The 22,638-nt window shown below is 42.4% G+C and overlaps 2 protein-coding genes across 4 annotated transcripts; one reads left to right on the forward strand and one right to left on the reverse strand.

The window, feature by feature from the left end:
* Window positions 1-5,597: 5,597 nt before the first annotated feature.
* On the reverse strand, window positions 5,598-18,818 carry bag5 (BCL2 associated athanogene 5). Of its 3 annotated transcripts, none has more exons than XM_030718424.1 (3): window positions 18,742-18,818; window positions 9,861-10,757; window positions 5,598-9,210 (listed from the first exon to the last, which is right to left on the reverse strand). In XM_030718424.1, the coding sequence occupies exons 1-3, from the start codon at window positions 18,795-18,797 to the stop codon at window positions 8,670-8,672; spliced, it is 1,494 nt and encodes a 497-aa protein (XP_030574284.1). In that variant the 5' UTR covers window positions 18,798-18,818; the 3' UTR covers window positions 5,598-8,669. The 3 variants fall into 3 exon arrangements, with proteins under 3 accessions (XP_030574284.1, XP_030574283.1, XP_030574282.1); XM_030718423.1 differs by lacking the exon at window positions 18,742-18,818 and adding an exon at window positions 16,347-16,647; XM_030718422.1 differs by lacking the exon at window positions 18,742-18,818 and adding an exon at window positions 15,867-16,007.
* coa8 (cytochrome c oxidase assembly factor 8) lies at window positions 17,805-22,638 on the forward strand. Its single transcript, XM_030718426.1, has 5 exons — window positions 17,805-18,106; window positions 19,230-19,427; window positions 21,190-21,253; window positions 21,970-22,060; window positions 22,470-22,638. Exons 1-5 carry the CDS (start codon window positions 17,972-17,974, stop codon window positions 22,588-22,590), a joined length of 609 nt encoding a protein of 202 aa, XP_030574286.1. The 5' UTR covers window positions 17,805-17,971; the 3' UTR covers window positions 22,591-22,638.

The following is a 22,638-nucleotide window of genomic DNA, read 5'->3' on the forward strand; positions in this document are numbered from 1 at the left end:
CAAACTAAATACTGACATTATTTCCCGAGTCCCATCATTCTCATGCCCGCCTTCAGTGAGCCAATCAGCCTCCAACGTGTGTGCTTAAATCTCAGCGCTCTTCTGTCATTCTGTCTTTCAGACTCTCATTCGTGCAGCCCACCTCCTCCCCATCTCCACCTCACCGGGGTGGCTCAGTGGATGAGCAGGCGACCATATATATGCCATGGCTGTGGTGCTGCCAGCCTGGGTTTGCGTCTGACCCATGGCCCTTTGCTGTGTGTCTTCCCCTTTTTCTCACCTTCCTGTGTATCTTTACTATCCAATAAGGCCAGAAAATATATATAACTTAAAGAAAGGAAAAAGCTCAAGAGCAGAAAGCTCTTATGGAACTTACCTTTACCTGGTGACCAAAAACATGTGGATCCAGTTTTTCTCATTGACTTTTTTAAAGCCAATTTGCAATATTACTGCCATACAGTGAATTTTCTAATAGAACTATCAATTGAGAAACCGATAAGGATAACCAGACTGGACCTTCCATTTTCAGCTAGAGATTTCCATATCTGTTGTTTGGATTTCAGGCTCGTGCATTCCTTAATGGCACCACAGATATGTTAGTGTCTGAGTTACAACAAGCTGAAAGTGCAAAGCAATTTACAAGTGGAGAATTTTTATCTCTGCATCAAACATTTTTTGTAGGTTAAAATAATAATCATACAGTGGAGCAGTTAATTTGTGGTTTATTATTACTATACCAGCCACTTGATTAGTTACACTTTGCTAATACTGGGTCGGACTCCCTTTTGCCTTCAAAACTGCCTTAATTCTTCATGGCATTGATTTTTGTCTACAGTGGCACGATAGCATCACACAGTTGCTGCAGATCTGTCAGCGGCACATCTGTGATGTGAATCTGTTATTCAACCACATCCCAAAAGTGCTCAACAGGATTGAGATCTGGTTACTGTGGAGGTCATTTGAGTACAGTGAACTCAAGCTTTGCTCCCCGGTCGGGAGCAGCAAACAGCATAAAGGGTGGACATGGTCAGCAACAATAGGTTTGGCTACGGCATTTAAACAATGCTCAGTTGGTACTAAGGAGCCCAAAGTGTGTCAAGAAAATATCCCCCACACCATCAGCAGCCTGAACCAGACCAGGCAATGTTTTTCCAGTCTTCTCTTGTCCGATTTTGGTGAGTCAGTGCAAACTGTAGCCTGTTTCTTGTTCTTAGCTGACCGGAGTGGCACCCGGTGTGGTCTTCTGCTGCTGTAGCCCATCCTCTTCAAAGTTTGATGTGTATTGCATTCAGAGATGCGCTTCTGGGTGCAACAAATAGTTATCTGAGTTACTGTTCCCTTCCTATCAGCTCAAAGCAGTCTGCCTATCCTCCCCTGACCTCATGCACCACCAAGGCATTCACTGCTGCTCGCTGTTTTTTAATCTATAGAAGAACAGTGAATACATTCTATACGTGCTGTGTGGTAGATTTGGGCTTGACATTAAACTGTAGGTATTAAGTTCACTCTGAGAACCATTAGGTTGATTCTTCATGGTTTAAACAGGCACAGATCAGACACTTTTGCACATACTGTAATGACATTCTTACATCAGGCCTGTGTCCTGTCCTGTGCCCTTAAGAGAAAGACTGAATCCAGCAACCTGCTCTGTATGGAAACTAAAAATTTAATGCACATCTACAGCAGGCAGTGAGTTTGTAATGCGTGAAATGTCTTTTATCCAGCCTCCCTTGGCAATACTGAATGTATTCTTAAAATAACCCTGAGTAAGCATTTTAAAAGTTTGCGATCGCGTTTAAAGAAACTTGCCGTGGAACGCTGCCAGATGCAAAGTGGGGGGGAGGGAAACAACACGCTAACAGAACACTGAACAAGACGCACTGTCTTTATTTTGCAGTGGGAATACAAACTTGGAACACAACCATCCATGGAGCATTCACACAATGTATTTTTTTTTTTTCTTCAGTCAGTGTGCTTTTTGTACAAGCGCGTTTTGGAGGAGAGACATCAAAAGCCTATCACAATCAATGCAGTTAAAGGCAACTTAAGAAGACACATTTGGAAAAATGAACAAAATGCAGTCCCCTTTCCACCACTAAACACATTCCTGTCATTAGAAAGGCAAAGCAGTAATAAACATGAGTGGCTAATGGACTGTCCTTAAATCTAAGTTTTGCAAAAGCTCAGGAAGGAACCTTGTTTTTACTTTTGATGAGATTCTGTTGTTTCCATATTTCATTTAAATAGTCAGCCACAGCTTTAGCAGCCTGCTGCCCCAGTTCTTGCAACGCGCTGACTATTTACTGCTGCTTGTAGAAGTTTCATGTTTACCATCAAAGTGTCAAATTACTCCAGGTTAAGTGGAATTGGTAACTATTGTGCTCCAAAGCTAAAATTATTTCCCCGTTTTTTTTTTTTTTCTTTTCAGTGATGTTTATTCAAAACTACAAGCCAAATGTCATGGAACGTGGTGGAGAGGCAGAGCGTATGTAACAGAAGAACCCGTTAAATTTTGATGTGGCTCGGACATGGTGTCATGGTGGAGGACTACTGTTTTAGTTCTTGAATCTGCATTTAATTGATTCTTATCTGATGAGTCAGATATTTTAAATAAGAACCTAATAATTTACTGCAGTTTATCACAAAGATCCAGCACAGCTAGCCTGACTCTGTCCAAAAGTATCACCTCCCACCACCACCACCTATAAAACTCACTAAAGCCCCCCCCCCCCCCCCCCCCCCCCCCATTAATCGCAACATAATCCGCAGTTGCATTAACAGATGGGCACGCACACGATTACGACCACTGAAGTTAGGAAATAAAACAGAGGCATCGACACTTTTGATAACCTGCACATGAAAAAGAGTCTGTAACTGAGCAGAGGCTGCTTGCATCCAGGACCAAGAGGACTGGGTTCAAGGAATGGACCAATCAAGCAGCAGTGAAGGAGGAGATCTCCACACACTGGGGAGAAAGGTGTCTCTGCCACTGTTGTGGGTAGGTCTGATAGAAACTGAGGGGAACGTGTCAGAATAACATCACATTAATGGATTAAATGTTAACCATCCCATCTGTTTAGCTGGTGTCCTTTGTGGCTGTCATCAAGTAAAAATATGAGAAATTACTGACTTGGAGAACTTGAACAAACTAATTCGGTCACAGGTTTATGTTGTGAAATGTAGTTGCCTTAGTTAGTGTTGCCCTAACTCTCAAACTTACATTTTGCTGGTGCAACTGGCTGCTGACCTTAAAGCTGCAGCATAATGAAAACACAAGTTTTCAGCTGATGCCTTCTGGACGCTTAAAACAACCCTTCACTAATAATCCCACTAATGTTTTCACTCCCATCTTATGTCTTATTAAACATCACTTGCTCTGTTCTAAGTAAAATAAGCTTTGATACTATGAGATACAAAAACAAAACTTTCCTCGATGACTACATTCATCCTGGGAAAATCAAATCTTTAAGCTTACGTCTGTGAGTAACTCTGCCCATTTGTTGGTTGGTGTAAATGCACCGTCCTGTGAAGAGCTGCCTCTGAATACCCGCTGGAGCTGAATCTTTTAAACTCCCGTCTAATGGATTCCCAACCTCAGATGCTCTGAATGACCCCTGAGCTGCTTTTAGCAGTCCAGCTGTGTGTTGGGGTAAAACAGAGCAGAGGGTCTGTGTGGAGCACTGAATTATTTCACTTCGGGTCAAAGGTTTGAGCCCTGGTTCAAATTTATCTGTGTATCATTCATATTTATCATATTCAAGTAAGGATCCAAAATCATCATATTAAAAAAAGGCTTGCTGTTTATAACAATTTGTGCTGCTTAATTTTGGTTACTGACCTCTTTTGGCATATATGCAAGATTTCACCTTCCTCAAGTACACCTTGGTTTAAATGTGGAAATTAGGCCTCGTTTTGAGCCACATTTATACAGTGGAAAAAGGAGAACATGATGTAGAAGTTGTAGAATTTCATTATTTTAGTAGCATCACTGTAATCCAGTAATAGCGGTCAGTACATCCTTCCTGTTTTTAACTTGAGAATGAAAAGCTTACAAAAAGCAAGATCAGCATTGCATCCTGAAGTAGTATTTAGTGTCCTTACTCAGTATGTCGAAAGCCATCGTTTGTACCTAACTACACCAGTTACATAATGATCCTCAAGGAATATTAGAGCATGCATCGCAGGACTCAACACCAGCATAAATATCCCATTGCTGCGATGCAGCAGTGACACTGCGGGACGGTGACTGAGGCGGCTGAGATCTAATATCAAGAAAGCTTCAATCTTAGTGTTTAAATATAAAAGTTTTCAGCTTGCCAAGGGTAAATTTGTTTATCGGTACTCGGCTTACCTCAAACGAGGTTGGGTTACCATGGCAACGCGGCTCTCAGGAAGTGACATGTTACAAGCCAACTAGTGTGTCCGAAAATATACTGCTGAAATGTGAAGGAGTCCCAGTTAAATACGACAAAAGGAATGATGCACGACTTCAAATGCTTAGCAGCGTTTTATCCCCTTTTCGGCCTTTATAAGCAGTTTATTATTGCCTCTGTAAACAGATATGTCTTATTAAGCGTTCAACTGTCAACAATTTTGATGTATATTTATATGCTCGTGCATATAAATACCATGTCAATAGCAAACTAGGCTCTGCCTTTATTTTTGCTGTGTTTTGATCCCAAATTGGAAGTACCAGAACAGTCCACAGATCTGCTTATAAATGCATTTTAATTAGAGGTATATACTGCCTATATCTGAAGCATGACCCATATCACGTCTTAACAATTCAACAAGCAAATCTTTGTTTTGATATTATCAAGCACGTGTCTCACTTTTTAAGGTAAGAATCTGTTCATATTCTATGTTTTTATTGTCAACAAATCTTATGAAGAAAGAGGAAAAAAAATAATTAATGTATCCCAGTAACATAAGTATTGTATGTGTGCAAAGTCTGATATAATTCATCTGTTTTTATGACCTTGGACAAATACACACTGTGTTTTGTCTGATTCCCACATTAAAAAACAAAACAAAAACAAAAACACTCACAGCATGCGCTGCAGAAAATAGTCCCCACACATGAACAGTGACCTCCTGACTGAGTGTGTATGGTAAAAACTACAGTGCCTGTATGTTTTAAGGGAACTACACGAGCCTCATTAAATGTATGTGCATGAACCAATGGGAGCGGTGCTGAGAGCACAATATTGGTTTTGGTAACAATAAAAAAAAAAAAAAAAAAAAAAAAGAATATCTCCAGCTTTGTCCTTTAAAATGCTGCCATGTGACTTACACATTCACACTCATGCCACAGGACAGTAGCCTAAAAGACTTGAACCCTCAGCCATCTTTTCAACCTGTAAAACACATTCTTCCCTTTTTTAGCATAAACAAAAATGTTGGGGCATACAGCACCTCCACATCAATGTGACAACTAATTTCACAATACTGATCAATTGCAATTGTCATTCGTTTATAATATATAAATCTAGGAGAACTAATATATATATATATATATATATATATATATATATATATATATATATATATATATATATATATATATATATATATATATATATATAAATAAAGCTATATAGTGATATTCGCAAGCAGGGAACAACTTCCATCTCAAGAAAATCCAAAACATTTAGTAAATGGTGTTTTTCCTCGGTGCCATCCTCGCTTTTCGGTCCATACTTCCAAACCACAACATAAATTTGTATGCTTGTATGGCTTCGAGACACTTTGAGACAACAAGACAGGACAAATCGAAATACTTCTTTTTAAAGTGTAAAACTTTAGATAAACTATTCAAAGAAATGAATACAAAGGAATACACTGATGCAGTGACCTGCGAGGAACAGATGTACATCTTTATGTTACTGCATACAAAAAAGTGAACATAAGGTGTGTCCGGGTTGGTTTGGTCTGAGAAGAGCATAAGGTTCACTGTGAGAAAGCATCTGTTGCAACAACGGCCAAGCAGACTGGCTATGTTTAATGAACACTGTTTAATCTAATCCCCCCCCCCGCATGAGTCAGCTCACTACCCAGGAGGCCGAGCTGCAGGCTCTGTGCCAGAAAACTGCTTCCAGTAGCAGCTTAAAACAGTTAGCAGGGCTGGTGAAGGTTCGCTGAAACACGCTGATAAACCGGACAACGTTCTCTGCAGCTGGGACAGGCAATGAAGCCCTAAAGACTTGATTTTATCACTTGTGAGTAACTTGTTGCAGGGGAAACTATCAGGACATTTGACCTTTTGGTGTGTGTTCACACACAGCCACACAGAGATGAGGCACTCTCAGCTAAAGAGAGATTCCCTGTCAGCCAAGAAATTCTGGAGGCAGCTTTAATCTTCTCAAACCACCAATCAGATAAGAACCGAAAAGACTCCTTCTTTCTCTGCTGAGGTATTTTTTGATTTAACGAGCTGGCAGATGCACCTTCCACATCAGGTGTAAGGCGGAAGACTACCTATATTATAAGAATTTTACACTGACACCTGCATACACACACACACCGTGAACAGAAATGCAAAGAAGCAGCGAGCAAGCTGGGAATTTCTGTTGTTGAAGATCACGAAGCGTGCCTGAAACGCTCGCTAACTGAGGAGCGATTCTTTCATTAGCTGCCTTTTCCTCCTGCTCGGGAGCATCTCCACAATCGGCTCCTCCTCGCCTGCTCATTTCTGGGGTCAGCGGGAAGCTGTGAACCGATTCCGTTGTCCAATTGGTTTGTTTTTCTCTGCTGATTTCTCTGCTAATGTCACCTAAATGCTGTGAGAGCACGTGAGCTGCTCTAGAAGCGAGGCTGTTTGCAGCGTGAAACCATGACTCATGTCGATGCCTGCTAAAAAGAGCGTCATCACTGTGTTACTACAAATGACTGACCAGCATTTTCAGAACACATACTCGTTTTAAAAAAACATTTCTGACAACTAGTGCATATTTCTGATGGTGATAATGACCAAGGTGCTCTCCATAAACACATTCAGTGCTTTAGTTTCCTCATTCTTGTGCATTGAAACATTAAAAAAAAAGGGGGGGGGGGGGGGGCTTGCTCTTTATTCAGTTGCTGCACTAGAAGACTGCTTTTACATAAACCGGGTCATAGGGAAGGGTCAAAATCAAGGCACAGACTTCTCTACTGTCCTTTCCCTCTCTCCTACTGTCTGCTGCAGCAGCTTAGAGAAGTTTCTAGAAGGCTCTGTCGACTGCCATCACCGTCAATCCTCTACCAAACAGTACCCGACTGTCGGCCCTGTGAGCTTCAGCCTTGATGTGTCAATCCAGTGGATATCTTTGCCTCACCCTCCCTTCCTCTTCCTCTCCCCAGGGACCTCTCACACTCTCTCTCCTGCATCAGTAGAAAGCAGTAGGTAAAAAAACCAAAAAAACAACCTAAAAGCAGCAGCGACGACAAAATTTCACCTTTGCTCCTCTAGCTCTGAATTCAATCAGATCCATTAATAGCCCGACACGATCACACGGAGTCAGAAAAAAACGTGAAACGTCTTACATGTGAACAGCTACACGAGCGGTAAAGGGGGAAAGGTACTTTTTAATCGCTTCGAACATCCTGTTGCCTATTAAACATCCCATTCACAGCTCACAGGATAACAACATCAACACTGATGCTTTGGTTTCCTTTCGTTATTTGACCGTGTGTGTGTGTGTGTGTGTGTGTGTGTGTGTTTGGGGAGCTAGAGTCCTACCAGATACTTCAAATACACGCTGAAGGGATCAGCGAGGTCACACAGGAGTGGAGAGTGACCTCACACCGGTAATGTAAACTCCCACCGTTTCCTCTCTGATCACATCTGTTGAAACACAGACTGCCTGGCAGAATACCGGCTGCTGCTTGTGAAAATCTGGCATGTTTCACCTTCAATACTGCCTCAAAGCTTCCATCAGTTTTGCACAAAAGCACAACATTGCTGATTAAACAGACTTTGCTTTTAAATTTTCATGTTTACAATTTCTATTTTGCCAAAAAGAATCAGACCAAATTTGATTCCCTTAATTTAAAATTTAAAAAAAAAAAGGTGGGGGGCAAAATCAGCAAATATCACAGTCTGGACCAAGCCCAGCTCTTAGGGTAGCAGTGGACAACTTTTTCTAATTAGATCACTGTATTTAACACACACATTTGCTGTCTCCATGAGCAACTGACATTCAGATTAATCAGGCCAGACGGGGAAACCACTGCTAAGCAGCTCATCACACTGGGATAATTTATCAATATCAAGTGCAGTCTAGAGGATGTGACCAGTTATACAGGCATTATTTAGTGCTTTGGCTCCAACAGCCACACGCCAAATGCAATGACAACAAATAACTTGCGCGCACACACACACACGCACACACACGCGCGCGCGCACGCACACACGGGAGATTTCAAAAGATATCTCCAAATAGCACAGATAGAATTTTCGAAGTGTTTCACAAAAGTAGTTTTGTGTTTTTCGGCAGGGTCGGCCATGACAACCATGAAGTGGTGAAAGAAAAAGCGCTGCTGCAGTGCATTTGTAGAGATCTGAACTCATATTTTACAGCCCATGGAATGATAACGTACCAGTTTTTTTTGTTTTTTTTTTTATATCTACACACATTATCAGCTCCTTTCTTTCCTGCAGCAACGTCCCATCATGTATGTTTTGGAATGAATTAATACTCCCACTCGTCTGTTTTCATGTCCAGGTAGTTGAGAATGTTCTGGGCAAACTTCACCGCCTGCTTCCGCGCCATCTTGGTTGTCTCGTCACCCTGTGGGTCAACGGCGTCCAGCGCCAGCAGCTGTTTAGTGAGCAGCTCCTCTAGGATCATGTAGCTCTTGTCAACTCGCTTGCCATCGAAGCCCAGGACCTGGGCCTGGAGGTCTGACAGGCTCCCCAGAACCTGCCACACAGCTCGATGTGATGGGTGCTCATTGGGGCCCGGCTGGCGGCGAGCTAGTGCTTCGCGTAGGTCCAGGAAAGTGATGATTGCCTGGACTTCCACTACGGCACGGCGACGGGCCTCTCTGATGCACGGGTTCTTAGCCGTGTCCACCTGGTCCAGTTGAGTGAGAAGACTCTGCAGCTCGGCTTTGGGTCTGAAGCTGAGGTCACCCATCGCACAGTGTCGCAAGACGCCTTCTCGCAGGTGCGAGACGTGAGCTCGCACACCCTCGATCTCTCGGATAGAGTTGTTCTGCGCTAAGTCGTACCTATATGGAAGAAAAGAAAAAAACAAAACACTGAATCACTGCTTGAAATTTGCTCCCTTCTACCCCTCATGATCAGATATTGACCCTAAACAGACACTGCAAACCACTTAAGGTACAAGAGAAAACTTACTCTGTACCGCTTCATCTATCAAAAAAACATCTACCTCAAGTTCAATAATACCTGGTGTGATGGGTCTACCATTCAACAAACAGTTGTTGGTCACAACCAAGTATCTTGTAGCTAGAAATTAGTAAACAGACAGAATCCCTCTGTTAACCCTGCCAGAGGATTGCATCAGTATCTTTATAGTTTACATCAGTCTTTTATATGTACTTTCCTAAAAATGTACCCACCCTTACATCTTAGGGTGATACCAACTCGAAAATGTGACTTATTCCATTTTAGGGGAGCAATATTTTTTTGACCCCTGCAGTGAAGTCATCCATCCATTTCACCAACTTGTTCATTTTCAGCTCACACTTTATAAAAATTTTAGCTCAAAAGCTTTGGCAGCATGAAAGAACTGTGAAATTATTCTGATATTTCATGAGTTTAAAAAAAATGAATCAAAGTATCAATGTAAAATAATCGGTCGTGAAAATGTTTCGTTGTAGCACTAATCTGCAGCGGCTTTACGAGTGACGCCTACCTGCGTGTGTCATCTCCCTCCCCCTCCAGGTCCAGATGTTTCAGCAGCCCGTTTATCTCCTCCACCACCTGTTTCCTGTAATTTCTGATCACTGCGTTCCCAGAAACATCCAGAGCGTCCAGCTCTACTTGCATCTCTGTCAGGATGCGCGACAGGTGGGCACAGCTGTCCCTCCCACTCAAACCCATCAGCAGGGCCACCAGTTGACCGCGGGCCACGCTCACCTTCACCATCACCTGGTTGATGCAGTTCACGGACTCGTGGGTGTCTCCCGATAGCGGCAGGGAGAGGGTCTGCTGCTGCGTTCGCCCTTCAATCACATCCTGCACAGCGCACAGGCGTGTTAGCGCCCGGTAGCGCGCTTTGCGGAGAGGCACCCTCCCTTCGGTCTTGACCTGGGTGAGCCTCAGCACGAGCTCCTGCAGAGCATCCACTAGCTCGTCGTTGATCTCTGCCACACCCCCTGCTCGTTGTGGAGCCACCACACGCTCATCCACCAGCTGCCGCGCCTCGTTACTCAGCTGTTCGATGGCCAGCCGGGAAGGATGGGTGCCGTTCTCCTCTAGATAACGCAGTAGTCCCTCCACCTCCTGTGCCGCTCTCTTTCGTGCCCCCTGCAGCTCCGGTTTGCCCTCTGTGTCCACCTGGTCCACATCCAGCAGCAGGCGGGTCAGCTCTCGCTCCAGACGCTTGTAGTCCCGGTCGTTCTGAAGGCCGCTGAAGGTGCAGACCTGCGGCCCCAGAGACGCCACCTCCTTCTGCACCTCGTACAGCCGCATCATGGCAGGGTGCTGTGGATGATATGGTGGCTGCTGCTGCTCCATTGAATGTTGCTGCTGCTGCTGTGGACCACCATGGTCCATCCTTTTCCCACCATCAAAGGGCTTCCCAAACAGGCTGGAAAAAAGGCAGCAGGAAAGGAAAGTCAGAACAATGAATAACAAGGACAATCAGATTCTCAGTAGAGCCAACATTGTTGTCTGCAAGCCACACTAGTTGAATAGGATCCACCCTACCAACTGATATCTGGAGCCCTGCAAAGCTGCAAAGACAAACTCTGTAACCACATTCAGGCACTGAAATCTTAAAGAAATCAAGAAGAATTTAGAAAACTATAGCAGGATATAAATGCGATTGGCCCTGCTCTCATGGTAATTGACATGGAAATAATGTGGCATTTGTGTTTTGCTGCGTGGATAAAGTAGGAGTGACCTTCTGACACAGTCAGGAAGGCAGTTATGAAGCACTGGAAGCTGACGCCCACTGGCTCCCAAAAACAATGAATTATTGCTTCCCGAGTTTGCAGACACATTCTGTCATGTTTTATCAGAAATCCAGCCTGGGGGGGAGCTAAAGCGTCATTAGCCAGAATGATAATCTGTGTTTGGCATGAGCAATCCTGACAATGTGCAGCCTTACTTCTATGGATCTGTCACGTCACTGCGGAGACTCAACCTGCAGAACCAGTTTGCAAAAAGCTCATCTGTTCCTGATTCTCTGTAGCCTTTCAGTCAAACAGTAACTCTCAGGGGGATTTTTGCAGCCGATACTAATGTCGTCTGACACTAGCATCGCAGCCATTAAAACACATCTCAAAGGATTGGTTGAACTAATTTTCTTGAGTATTGTGACAATCTGTAGTGTGCAAAAATCTTGAGCCATCCCTCATTTCTTTATATTTTACTTCCAAGGAGCCAGACTTTTTTGTAATTCTGTAAAGTGGACTTGAACATTAGCCTGGTTCTCCAGGCTTTTTCAGTCCAGTCCAGTTCAGCCCTGACCATTTTCAGAGGAATGTTTCTGTTTGTTTGTTAAGCCACTTAACATTGATCTATGACTCATTCAACCATTAAAAAAGGCATCTAACTGAAAGGATGACCCAGTTTTGTGTCTACGCTTAACAGACAATCAGCAAAGAACCAATTTTAAATTGTATATTTAGGTACTTTGTTATAAACTACAAATCCTTTGTTGAATCTACAAAAAGAAAACGCTAAAGATAACACAGTTTAACAAGAATAAAATATTATTTTTTGTACCAACAAGGTGATGTCCAAAGAGCTGTTAGGTAAAAACTTGGCATATCTTGGCATGGTGTGCAGTCTGTCCTTAAGAAAAGTGGACAAATGGAGGACAAAGAAGAAGTGACAGGCCTAAAAAAAAACTGTAGCCAATGAGCAGTATCTGGAAGCCATGTCTTTAAGAAACAGGAAAATAATCCAGCAAAGACCTGAAACATGCATCTGGATTTATCCACTGAAGCCTCATGGTCTCAGTGGAAGGGTGGCTGTCAAGAAGCCATTCTTAAGGAAGGGAAACAGGCCGAAAAGGCTGGGGTATGCTGAGTTACACAAGAACTGGACTGAATAATCACTGCCAACAGGTTTTATGCAGTGATGAGTCCAAATTTGAAAATGTTGGTTCAAATCGTCATCAGTATGTATGAAAGAGTTTAGAGAGATATACAACAATGAGTGTCTACAGCTATCTGAAGAGGCTCTGTGCACGGCTGCATTTTTCAGCACGACAGTGATCTCAAACACACTGCCAAAGCATTAAAGCATACCTGGATAGAAAACACACACACAGTGGGACACTCCCAGTCATGGATCGGCCTCCCCAGGGCCCAGACCTCAACAACTGTACTGAAGCAGTGTGGGATCATCCTGACAGAGACCAGAACAAAATGCAGCCAACATCCAAAGAAGGGCTTTGAATGTCCTTCAAGAAGCCTGGAGAACTATTCCTGAAGACTGCTTAAAGAAATGACAAGAAAGCTGCCTCAGAGAGTTCAGACTGTGTTGAAATTAAAATGGTCCTACTAAATATGACCTATTTCCTGTATTCCTAGCAAATAATAAAGAAATGATGACCGGATAAAGACTTTTGCACAGTCCTGTACATTCCAGAGCAAAAGCTCAACCATAAATGTTATTTTTATCATGTTCAGTTTTTCATGGGTCAACTGTATTTTTATAACTGAGGTCAAAGATTTAAGTGGTTGTGATTACAATTTATATAATAGCTGGGATGCACATATATCAGCTGAAATCAGTCCTGTTGGTTGATTAGCAAATTAGATGCTGATTATAACCAAAAGGTTCCAGGAATAAAAAAAATAGAAAATAAATGAATAAAACCTTACAACTGTAATTTTTCTGATCATCGTGCACACGTTCAGCGTGCTTGCAGTGCGGCTGCTATTTTTACATTGCTCTGTGGAAGCTCCATTATGTCGCCTTGTATTTGTGCCTCTGCGATGTGTGCTGGATCTCCTCCAGTGTGTCAAAACAGTGATCCTTCAACTTGCTTTTCATTTTTGAGAAGTGGACGGAGGCAACAAGTAGGGCAGGTGGTGAGCGAAGTGCTGATGTGGCCAAGAAACTCTCCTCTAAGCCGGCAGATGATTGCACGAAGGCCCGACCACAGCGCCTGCCATTTTTTCTAAATGTCTTCCCTCAGAAGCCTCATGAGTGGCAAATATGGACTCTTGATTCATATGGAGACACAGCTCTCAACACCAGCAATGACCTTTCATATGACAGGCAGGTCAGTTTGAAACAGAAGTTGATGTTTGCTCACTGGAGGAAAACTCAGAGCCGATGGCCCAAGTGGTCAGAACAGGCGAGCAACCTAAAAACAGCAGCAAGCCTGTAAACAGTCCACACGCGCCTGAGAGGATGATCTTGAAGGGGAGAGTGACCCCTTCAAGCGCTTGTGAACGTGCAAAGATATCGTGTTAAAGAGCTCAAAGAGTTTAACATTCAGCAGTACCCTTATTTTACCAGGACACAACAATAAACACTGATAACGTGATCCCAAACCCACTGAAGTTAATCAGTGTAAGAGCTCTTAAAAGGCAAGCTGAGGAAAATTTGCTTCTCTATCTTTATATTAAGAAACCCTGATCAGCCCAATGACGGCCCAGCTATAGACAAGAACAACTTCCCACATAATGTACTCATATGAAATTCTGTCCTTACAACTGCAAGAAAACAAATGAGGTTAACCTACATTTTGTCTCGACAAGACAAACACCCACATGACAACCACTGGGAGCACTGCAGTGTGTTTCTATGAGATACATTGCCTGACGTGACTGTGATGGTGCTCTAATCCACATTAAAAGAAAGGATCCAGGCTCCTTGCAGTGTGGCTGCCCATCGAGCTTTTAATACCGAGCAGAAAACAAATGCAGCTGACCAACTCCCAAAATGTGGAAACGGCTCAGAGCGCCTCTACGGCGAAGATTCGGTCAGTCGGCCTCATTAAATGTGTCACAGGTGCCTTGAGCTGTGGAATATATTCCAAGTTTGGCTCTTAGAAAAATGCCATCAAGAAAGAAGCATCTGCCTTTTAGTGGGATTAATAACACGGCTCTCGTGAGGGCTGAAAAGATGAAATCATCTTTTTTTTTTCCTTTAAGTCCAAAAAGCTTTTCCAAAGCTTTGCTGATCTCCAATGTGAAGATTGGTGAGCTTTTTTTTTTTTTTAATCACTTTAAGTGGCTCATTTACACATTTGCCTATAACACAAAATCAGACCTGAAACAAAACCTAAAACAGCCACATAAAAGATAGAAAGAACAACAGATGATGACCCGTTTCACCCCTCTTTGTTGTATTTGTGTAATCCTTTTCCTGTTGTGTTGTAGTTGTGCACATCTTTAAGGGTTTATTTTGCACTTTTACTAATGAATGTGTCTATTTTAGACCTTTGAGTCCACCTTTTTTTTTTGGTTATTTTTCTCTTTCTCCTTGTAGTTGTTGTACCCTAACCCTATACTTGCACTTTCTCAAAATAGTTTTGGGTTGCTCTGCTGTTTTGTGGCCCTTAGTAGACATTCTGTGCATCTCTGTAGTTGTTTTGCACCTCGCTGTGGTTGTTTCAGATCTTGGGAACATCGTCGATCAGTTCCTGGGGATCCTGCAAGTCATCAAATGTTGACTGAACTGTAATAAAGTACAGAAACGCAAAGCCTTAAACATAGTTGCGAAACAGGCCCTTCAGTGTTTGGGATTTTTTTTGTGTGCCTTTTTGTGGTATCTTATTATCTCTGCAGATGTTTTCTCAGATTTGTGGAACATTTGAGTCTTTCTAGTCACTTTGTATGAAATGTGCATCTCTTTGTAGCAGTTTTGTTCCACCTTGTAGTCATTTGTGCCTCTCAGTTTTTTTAGTAGATAAAATTAACTGTTCAGAAATTACTTTCTGCTATAAAAGATCCTCACTTAAACCCTCTGCTCTGACATTATGCTGAATACTCCAGCAAATATGAACGGAAACCTCCACCAGCAGGACTGTTACATATAAATAACGCAGCCCCCAATCTGATGTTTTTGTTATCCAAAGCATCAATAAGGCTTATTAGGAATACGCAGGATTATGTATCAATGTTCCCTAAAGTACTTTTATGTAATAGGACGAGGGGATGGGCATTTCCAGAAGAGTGCACGCCGGGCCAGAGCTTACAAATCTGAGTATTTATTAGGATAATCTCAGCAAAATCCACTCCAGCATGGCAAACAGCCTGAATTAGTTTGAGCCAAGACAGACAAGGCTGATGTGATGGTCTCAAAGCGAAGGGCAGGTTGCCTCCATCGTGGGAGGGAATCAGTCCTCCCCCCAATGAGTCTCGCTGCATGAAGGCTGACCGAGCTGCAGGTGACATGCATGCAACACCTCCTGCTTTATCTCCCCCGAAGCGTTCGAGCTCCTTCCCCGGCTCGCCTGCATGCCTGCCGGTGTTCCTGCACGGCTTTGCGCATTATGTCACCGCAGAAAATCCCGTCCTACCGCCCGCCGGCGAACCTTTCTACCTTCGAGAGCCCATGCATACTGCCGGAGCTGTACTACAAGCAGCCCAGATACCACACCTCCAGATCTCGACAAAACGGCTCAAATCTTCTCCAGAAGCTGTCAGCTGCACCCTCGCACGCACACACACATACACACATGGACAGACGCTCGCACGCACGCGCGCACACACAACGGCATTCCTCTCACCTTTTCAAAACCCCGAACACATTCGCGCACATTTTTACGGATATCTGTTTCCATCAGCCAAAGCAGGGCGGCGCGTGGAGGACAGAGGCATCCAAAAGGGGTAAAGCCAAAATCCGGGAGGTTTCTCTGCTCCTCCGCCGGTCAGCTTCAGCACCCAGAGACTGTGACTGACTGCGGTCGGGCTGCTGCTGCTGCTGTCGCCCCTCCCACAGCCTATACAACCAGATTCCTCCGCTGCCCTTTAAAACAACTTTAGTTTAAAAATAAATACACAACTGAGGCTCGCATAATGATTAACGTGAACGAGCCTAAACCTAAACCGGTTTTCCACGTACACTTCTCTGTGAGTGCCATTGTTAGTGTGTGAAGCTAGCTACTGATGATCACCTGACACAGCCCCACCTCAGCCAAATTACTCTGGCTTTTTTTCAGTCTGAATGCATAAACACCACTCCGGCTCTTTACCGGCTTCACTCTTACCTGCATAGCCAGCGTACAGCCATCGGAACTGTTGCAGAAAAGTGCGCACCTCCTCCGATTAAAGCTAAACATTAGCCTACCTAGCTACCTTCTAGTACTTACTTTCCTGTTCACGAGCATAAACTAACGCGGCGTTTGTCTTTCTTCGATAATATTGAATTAACGCGATTTTATCGGCGCTTTGTTGATGTTTTCGAATAAGAAATATGAGTCGATGTTTCGTTAACACATGAAAAATCCGTACAAATGTAAAACAAATTACATAAACGTGTTAACATTTGGATGAATAGCTTTACTAGTTCTAACGTTGTGTAAGTTTTGGTCGTCCAACAATAGGTGCGCTTCTTTCGGTCGTAACGCCGTGTCGTTTGTGTGTACCGGTGATTTCCGATGCTTCTGTGTGTTTTTGATGTGCAGTATCTTTGTTTAAATTAGTAAATAGTGTGTAGTCAACATGAATTATGAAGGGCTTATATATAAAATAAAGAAACTACTTATTTTGCAAGTAGCTTCATGAGTCTGCGTTATTGCATCTTCATTATAATCAATCCAGTCATTTTTGGCCACTGTCTTTATAGAACTATAGTGTTATATTTGATGCAGTTTCCATAACAAAGTGAATATGCTTAACATTTAAAAACCAAAGTATCAGAAAAGGGTTCTTATACACAAACTTATATGTTGCGTTTGTTTTGTGAAATACTGGATGCTTTGTGACCTCAAAACAATGATTTAAATGAAATTATCTGATCTTTAAATAGGAAACTTCACTGGAGTGGAACTGCAATCGTCTTGTAGTTTTCCAAAACAATACAAGGAGCTCCCAAAGTTCTGTTTGTGTGCCTAATTGTAGGCGTGGAGATGGGTGTAGCTGGAGTAGGCGCAGAACCTGCATCCCCATCCTGAGAGCTCTTCAGATACAGATGTGGATTTGTTATTACAAATCCACATCTGTGCAGATCAGTCACAGACCTAACTGTGCCGTTTTCTCTCAGTCCAACCCTTCTATCAGTTTCTTCTCGGACCATATTCTCTGAATGATATACTGTAGACTAAATAATCAATTAGGTTCTTTAAATTTGAATGAGTACCCTCTGGACAGAGTATTGCGACCTTCATGATTAAACTGAGACAAATGGCTGTCTACTGGTTTCTGCTGCCTTTGCTGCTTATTTCATGTAATAGATTAATAAACAAATCAATAACAAAGAAGTATATTTATTCCTCACAGTAACTTTAATTTAGGCTCTTTTTGTGTTCTTACATGTATTTATTTATACATATGTTTGTAAGATAGATCTTACCCTCACTAAGTAACATTGTATCTTGTAGACATAAAACTTTTGGACCTTTCATTGCAGAATTCCTTTTCTTTCTGTTTTCCCCTTTATTTATTTTTGTCATTTTTAAGTAAATCCGGGATTTGCCGGTGAGATTTCCGAGCGCACCCATGCGCCTTGCTGGGCTCACGTGACCAAAACGGCAGGCCTGTCTTAGAGAAGGACCCGAGCCCGGTGAAAGTTTGGTTCAGGCAGCTCGGTCCTTCCCTCTGTAACGGTGTTTTAACCTCAATAACGGGTTTTTTTTATTCCGTTTAAGACGCCGTTTTTTGCCGGTTGGTAAAAATGGCTGCCAGGACAGCTGCAGCTGCGGGACGGTCGTCGTGTAGGAGCTTCTGTCCTTCCAGCCTCCGCTTATCAGCAGCAGTCGGCAGCAGTCGGCTCTGCACACAGGTCGCCCAAAAGGACAAGCTAGTAAAGGTTCGCATAATAATAATAATAATAATTTTTTAGCATTTTTACAATGTGTGCACTGACAGGCAGCTAAAGGCCCGTCACATGTTAGCCGTCACCATTTTTAAAAAAATGTTATACCTAATTAAACTATTTTTAAAATGTTGCAAGAGCTAAACTATTATTGACCAAATAAATTGCAGTACTGTAGCTTTGTTAGGGTTAAACAGGTGTAATGCAGCATGTTGTAACGATGCAGCTGTAGTGTAAGTTTTTATGGAAAATAATTGTTAGCAAATTGAAATATTAATCGTTTAAAGTTTTATGTTAAACCTAAAGTGTTCTGCAGCACGCCTTCTCAAATAGGTCAGTTTTATATTATTTCATTTAATTTTTTTTTTAACTGTATCAAAACAAGATATCTAATAGATTAAACATTAATATGTTTACTAATTTGTTGCTGCTTTTATTTATTTATTTATTTATTTATTTTTTTTAGTTTGCCAAATCATTAAGAAAATAAGTTTGTAACTGCAGACCTTTTAATGATACGTCTCTCTAAAAATGTAAGGACTTGAGTATAAATTTGTCTTGATATTCCTGTCAGTAATCAGACTGGAATTTGATGAGCCAAGTTCATCCAGTGTTTTGTATTGTTGTACCTCTTTTTTGGTCTCTTAGCCCTGGATGGTCTTTTATTCCTCGCTGCTCTTCCCATCTTGAAGTCTGCTCAGTAATGATAAGCTGCTTGCTTAGGCTGCTGCTCATTTAATGTCACATGACCTGCATCAGTGTTTACTCAGCTGGGTAGAATTTGTCTACCCAAGCCAAGTCCTAAACCTGACTTCAAGGATTATTCCAGTTGATTTTAACCTGGTGCGTTTCCTGTCAGTGTGGATGTAGTGGCTCTGTTGGTCATGCTAACTGGAATTGAAACGATGTGAAATTTGTCTGATAAGCTCATCGCTGTCATATGTGGAGATTAAAGGGAAAGTAAGTCTGTATTTGGGACATTGGGAGGCTTCTGTGATGCAGCACTCAGCTTTCGTCCTTAGCACCCTATATCTTTCCAGTTAAGTTATTTTCATGCTGCTCATCTGCTGTCTAAACCCATCATTACAGGAGTTTCTTTTTTCTTTTAAATCTGTAGAGATCTGCCTATAGACCAGAACCCAGCTCCACACACGACTGGGTCGGTCCACCAAACCCCCTCTCGAACCTGCGCCCGATTGTTTACCACATCCCTGAGAATGAAACGGAGCTGGAGAAACGGCTGAGGAACCTGAGGCAGGAGACAGAGGACTGGAACCACAACTTCTGGGCTAAACAGAACATCACCTTCAGCAAGGTGACTGAATTTTTTTTTTTTAGTTCAGGGAAACAGTTAATCAGTCGCCTGCTGAATTTGTAAGTTTGCTTGCTTCCAAAGAAATCAACTCTTTAATTTTTATGGTAGTTTCATTTTAATGGAGAGAGAGAATATCAACCAGAAATCCAGGAAAATCAATTTCTTCTATTCCAACCTCTCCACCACCATGGGTAAAACCAATGAGCTGTCAAAGGATGTCAGAGGCAAGATTGCAGACCTGCACGAGGCTGGAATGGACTACAAGACCATCTTCACCGCACTGAGGTGCTAATGGAGGGGGTCGTGCAATGTAAAATCTTGGGTAAGAACCTCCTTCCCTCAGCCAGAACTGAGGATGAGTCGCGGATGGGTCTTCCATCATGACAATGACCCAAAACATACCGCCAAGGCAACAAAGGAGTAGCTAAAGAAGAATTACATTAAGGTCATGGAGTAGCCTAGTCAGTCTCAGACTTCAGTCCTACAGAAAATCTGTGGAGGGAGTTGAAGCTTCGACTTGCCAAGTGGAAGCCAAGAAACCTGAAGGATTTAGAGTTTCTGTAAAGAGGAGTGGACCCAAATCCCTCCTGTGTGTAAACCTGGTGACCAACTACAAGAAACATTTTATCGCTGTGGTCACCAACAAGGGCTTCTCCACCAAGCATGAAATCATGTTTTGCTTGGGGATCAAATACTTTGTAAGTGAGCAAACTTACAAATTCAGCATGTGATCAAATAATTATTTCCCCCACTGTAGTTGCATAGAAAAATATTAGAAAGGTGTGATACGAGTAGTTCTTTAGAAGCCGTCTGACCACCTGATAAGCAGTTTGGAAGAGAATAAAGCTCATTTAAGACTAGTTAAGTCAGCTCTGCCCTTCTGACGCTAAGCTGAAAGGTTGGGGGGGGGGGGGGGGGGGGGGGGGGGGGGGGGGGAAGCAAGCGTAGAAACATTTGGTTCATTTTGGTGCAGGTGATTCAGGGTATGAATAAGAGGGGAAAGTTAACGTACCTGCAGAAAACCTCTGGCTACAAAGAAAGTGGTGCATTTAGTCTTTGTACAGAAACTGAAGTTAATTCCTAAATTGCACACCATGCATGAATTGAAAATTAATATTTTGAAGAAAATTCATCTGCAGCTACTAAAAATACAGCAGACAAACAGTCCCTGTGGATGTTAGTTCATTTCATAAAACTAAAATTGAAATTAAATTAAAGATGAGATAAATTCCACTAACTACTTTAGCTTCCCTGCCAACTCCCCACTTTAGTATCACACTGTCATTTCCATCGTTATTAATGGACACTGTAATAGCAGTGGATGTTATTAATCTCTGCACGCTGAACTTGTGTAAAATCCTTTCACCAGCAGAGGGCAGCATTGCACAACCAATTTTGCCATTAGGTGCCAGCTATGCCTAAGAGATCGAAGTTAAGGCGGTGTCATATGTAACAGAAATTGTGTAGAAAATCTCACGATTTGGATTTTCTTTTTGTATAACAGCAAATCAATTTTAAAATTGTGTTTTATCTGTGTTGTGCAAGAGGTTTAGGCTGCTAGGTGAATATCGCACTTTTGATTTTGGATTGGTTTATTTTACAGAATCAAAGAAATCCTTATTAAGTCTGACCCAGTACTGTGTTTAATGCATTGCTTGTTGTGTGTGTGTATATACACAGCTGACCTACTGACCCCTTCTGTTTGTGTGTGTAATTCAAAATCAGAGTTAAAGCTTAATGGATTTTCTTACACACTCTGCAGGAAAAAGAAGCTTTCATCATTTCACAGCTGAAGGCAAAAGGCTTGACTCTGCGTGATGAGGACGGTGAGGACATGCAGTCTACATACTTTATACTGCTGGCTCAGTCTGCACTCATTCAGTCTTTTTTTATTTAACACACTGCTGGAATTGCAGCCTGTCAGTTACATTTGTAGGAGCTTGATCACCAAGAGCATCTATTCGATAAATAAAATTATTGTTTTTTTCTTGCAACAAATGTGTGCAGTTTAAAGCTTCAGAGCTCCAATGTGCAGCTGTGACTTAGAGATAAACAGCAGTGAAATTACGCTCTGAGCTCTCGAGATGATCAAATCACTAAATTCTTGATTTATTTATTTATTTTTTTGGGTGGCATTTCTCTCTTGTTAGCAGCACCAGTGTTCTATTTTACTCTGGATCTCTATCATCCATCCCTGTGATAATGTCTCTGATTGGAGGAGGCGGTGCTCAGTTGATCGGTTTTGTGTAGAAGAGGTGTCAAATAACGTGAAACACCCGTTTTTATGTGAGCGCACACAGAGCCTGAAGCAGAAAGCCTGAGTTACCAGAGGAACCATTTTTGTGATGACAGTTATTCTGAGTGGGGCTTTAGGTCAAGCGAGCTAACACAAAATATCCCTGACTGTGTCGAACTTGCTTCATAGGCTGCCCATCAGGAGACACGGTAAAGAGCAGTGTGTTTATAACAGCTGGTGATTTGTAAGAGAAATTTATCCTAATGAGAATATAATGGTCTGCTGTGAACTCTCTCCTTCTCTCAGGACGACGGCGGTCCCTGAGCAGCGAAGAGATGGCCGTGTTTTACAAAAGCTTCCTGGACAAAAACAGACTGCGACACGCAAATTACAACAAGTGAGTTGTTTCGTGCTCTCGTGGCGTCTCCCATGGTGCCGCTGGCTGGGTGGGCTTTCACTGCACCGTACCACCTCATCTACAGAGACCAACAAACATGGCAGGCTGTGAAGAAGCAGCTTTCTGTGAATTAGCATTGCAAAGTGGCTGACTTGTCTTCATGCTGGCAAAGCTTTCTGCCCACACACATCACCTCAGCAGCATGCGTGGGATTTAAGCTCTAACTTTTGATTGTTTGTTATTGTTTCAGGTTAAATCACATCATAGAACAAATGTTTAACTTTTTTCCCCTTCAGGTGTTGTTGTGTATTTTCCCATTTGAATCTTTATATTAATCACATTTATTACACTGTGCAAAGTGAAATATTTTTTTCTTTTCTTTTTTTTTTTTTTTTTTTTATGTATCCAGGGAATGGTACAGACGTAACTTCACCATCACCTTGCTCATGGCCCGGGTCACCCTAAACAGTGTGTGGAGGACAGTTAGTGAAAGAGACAGCAGCAAGAAAAATGGCACTCCTACGAGCTGATACTGAATCAAATATTCCTCTGTCCTCCTATTAAAAGCTTTGGCTGTG

The sequence above is a fragment of the Archocentrus centrarchus genome, chromosome 22 (assembly GCF_007364275.1).
Source record: "Archocentrus centrarchus isolate MPI-CPG fArcCen1 chromosome 22, fArcCen1, whole genome shotgun sequence".
Classification (NCBI taxonomy): domain Eukaryota; kingdom Metazoa; phylum Chordata; class Actinopteri; order Cichliformes; family Cichlidae; genus Archocentrus; species Archocentrus centrarchus.

Excerpts from the sequence above, each read along its gene's own strand:
- coa8 (XM_030718426.1), top strand. The coding sequence starts at position 17,972 with ATGGCTGCCAGGACAGCTGCAGCTGCGGGACGGTCGTCGTGTAGGAGC. Across the intron at positions 18,107-19,229 it reads AAAAGGACAAGCTAGTAAAG|AGATCTGCCTATAGACCAGA; the intron begins GTTCGCATAATA and ends TTAAATCTGTAG. Across the intron at positions 22,061-22,469 it reads CGACACGCAAATTACAACAA|GGAATGGTACAGACGTAACT; the intron begins GTGAGTTGTTTC and ends TTATGTATCCAG.
- bag5 (XM_030718424.1), bottom strand. The coding sequence starts at position 18,797 with ATGGGAAGAGCAGCGAGGAATAAAAGACCATCCAGGGCTAAGAGACCA. Across the intron at positions 10,758-18,741 it reads GCTAAGAGACCAAAAAAGAG|CCTGTTTGGGAAGCCCTTTG; the intron begins GTACAACAATAC and ends CCTTTTTTCCAG. Across the intron at positions 9,211-9,860 it reads GAGGGAGATGACACACGCAG|GTACGACTTAGCGCAGAACA; the intron begins GTAGGCGTCACT and ends TCTTCCATATAG.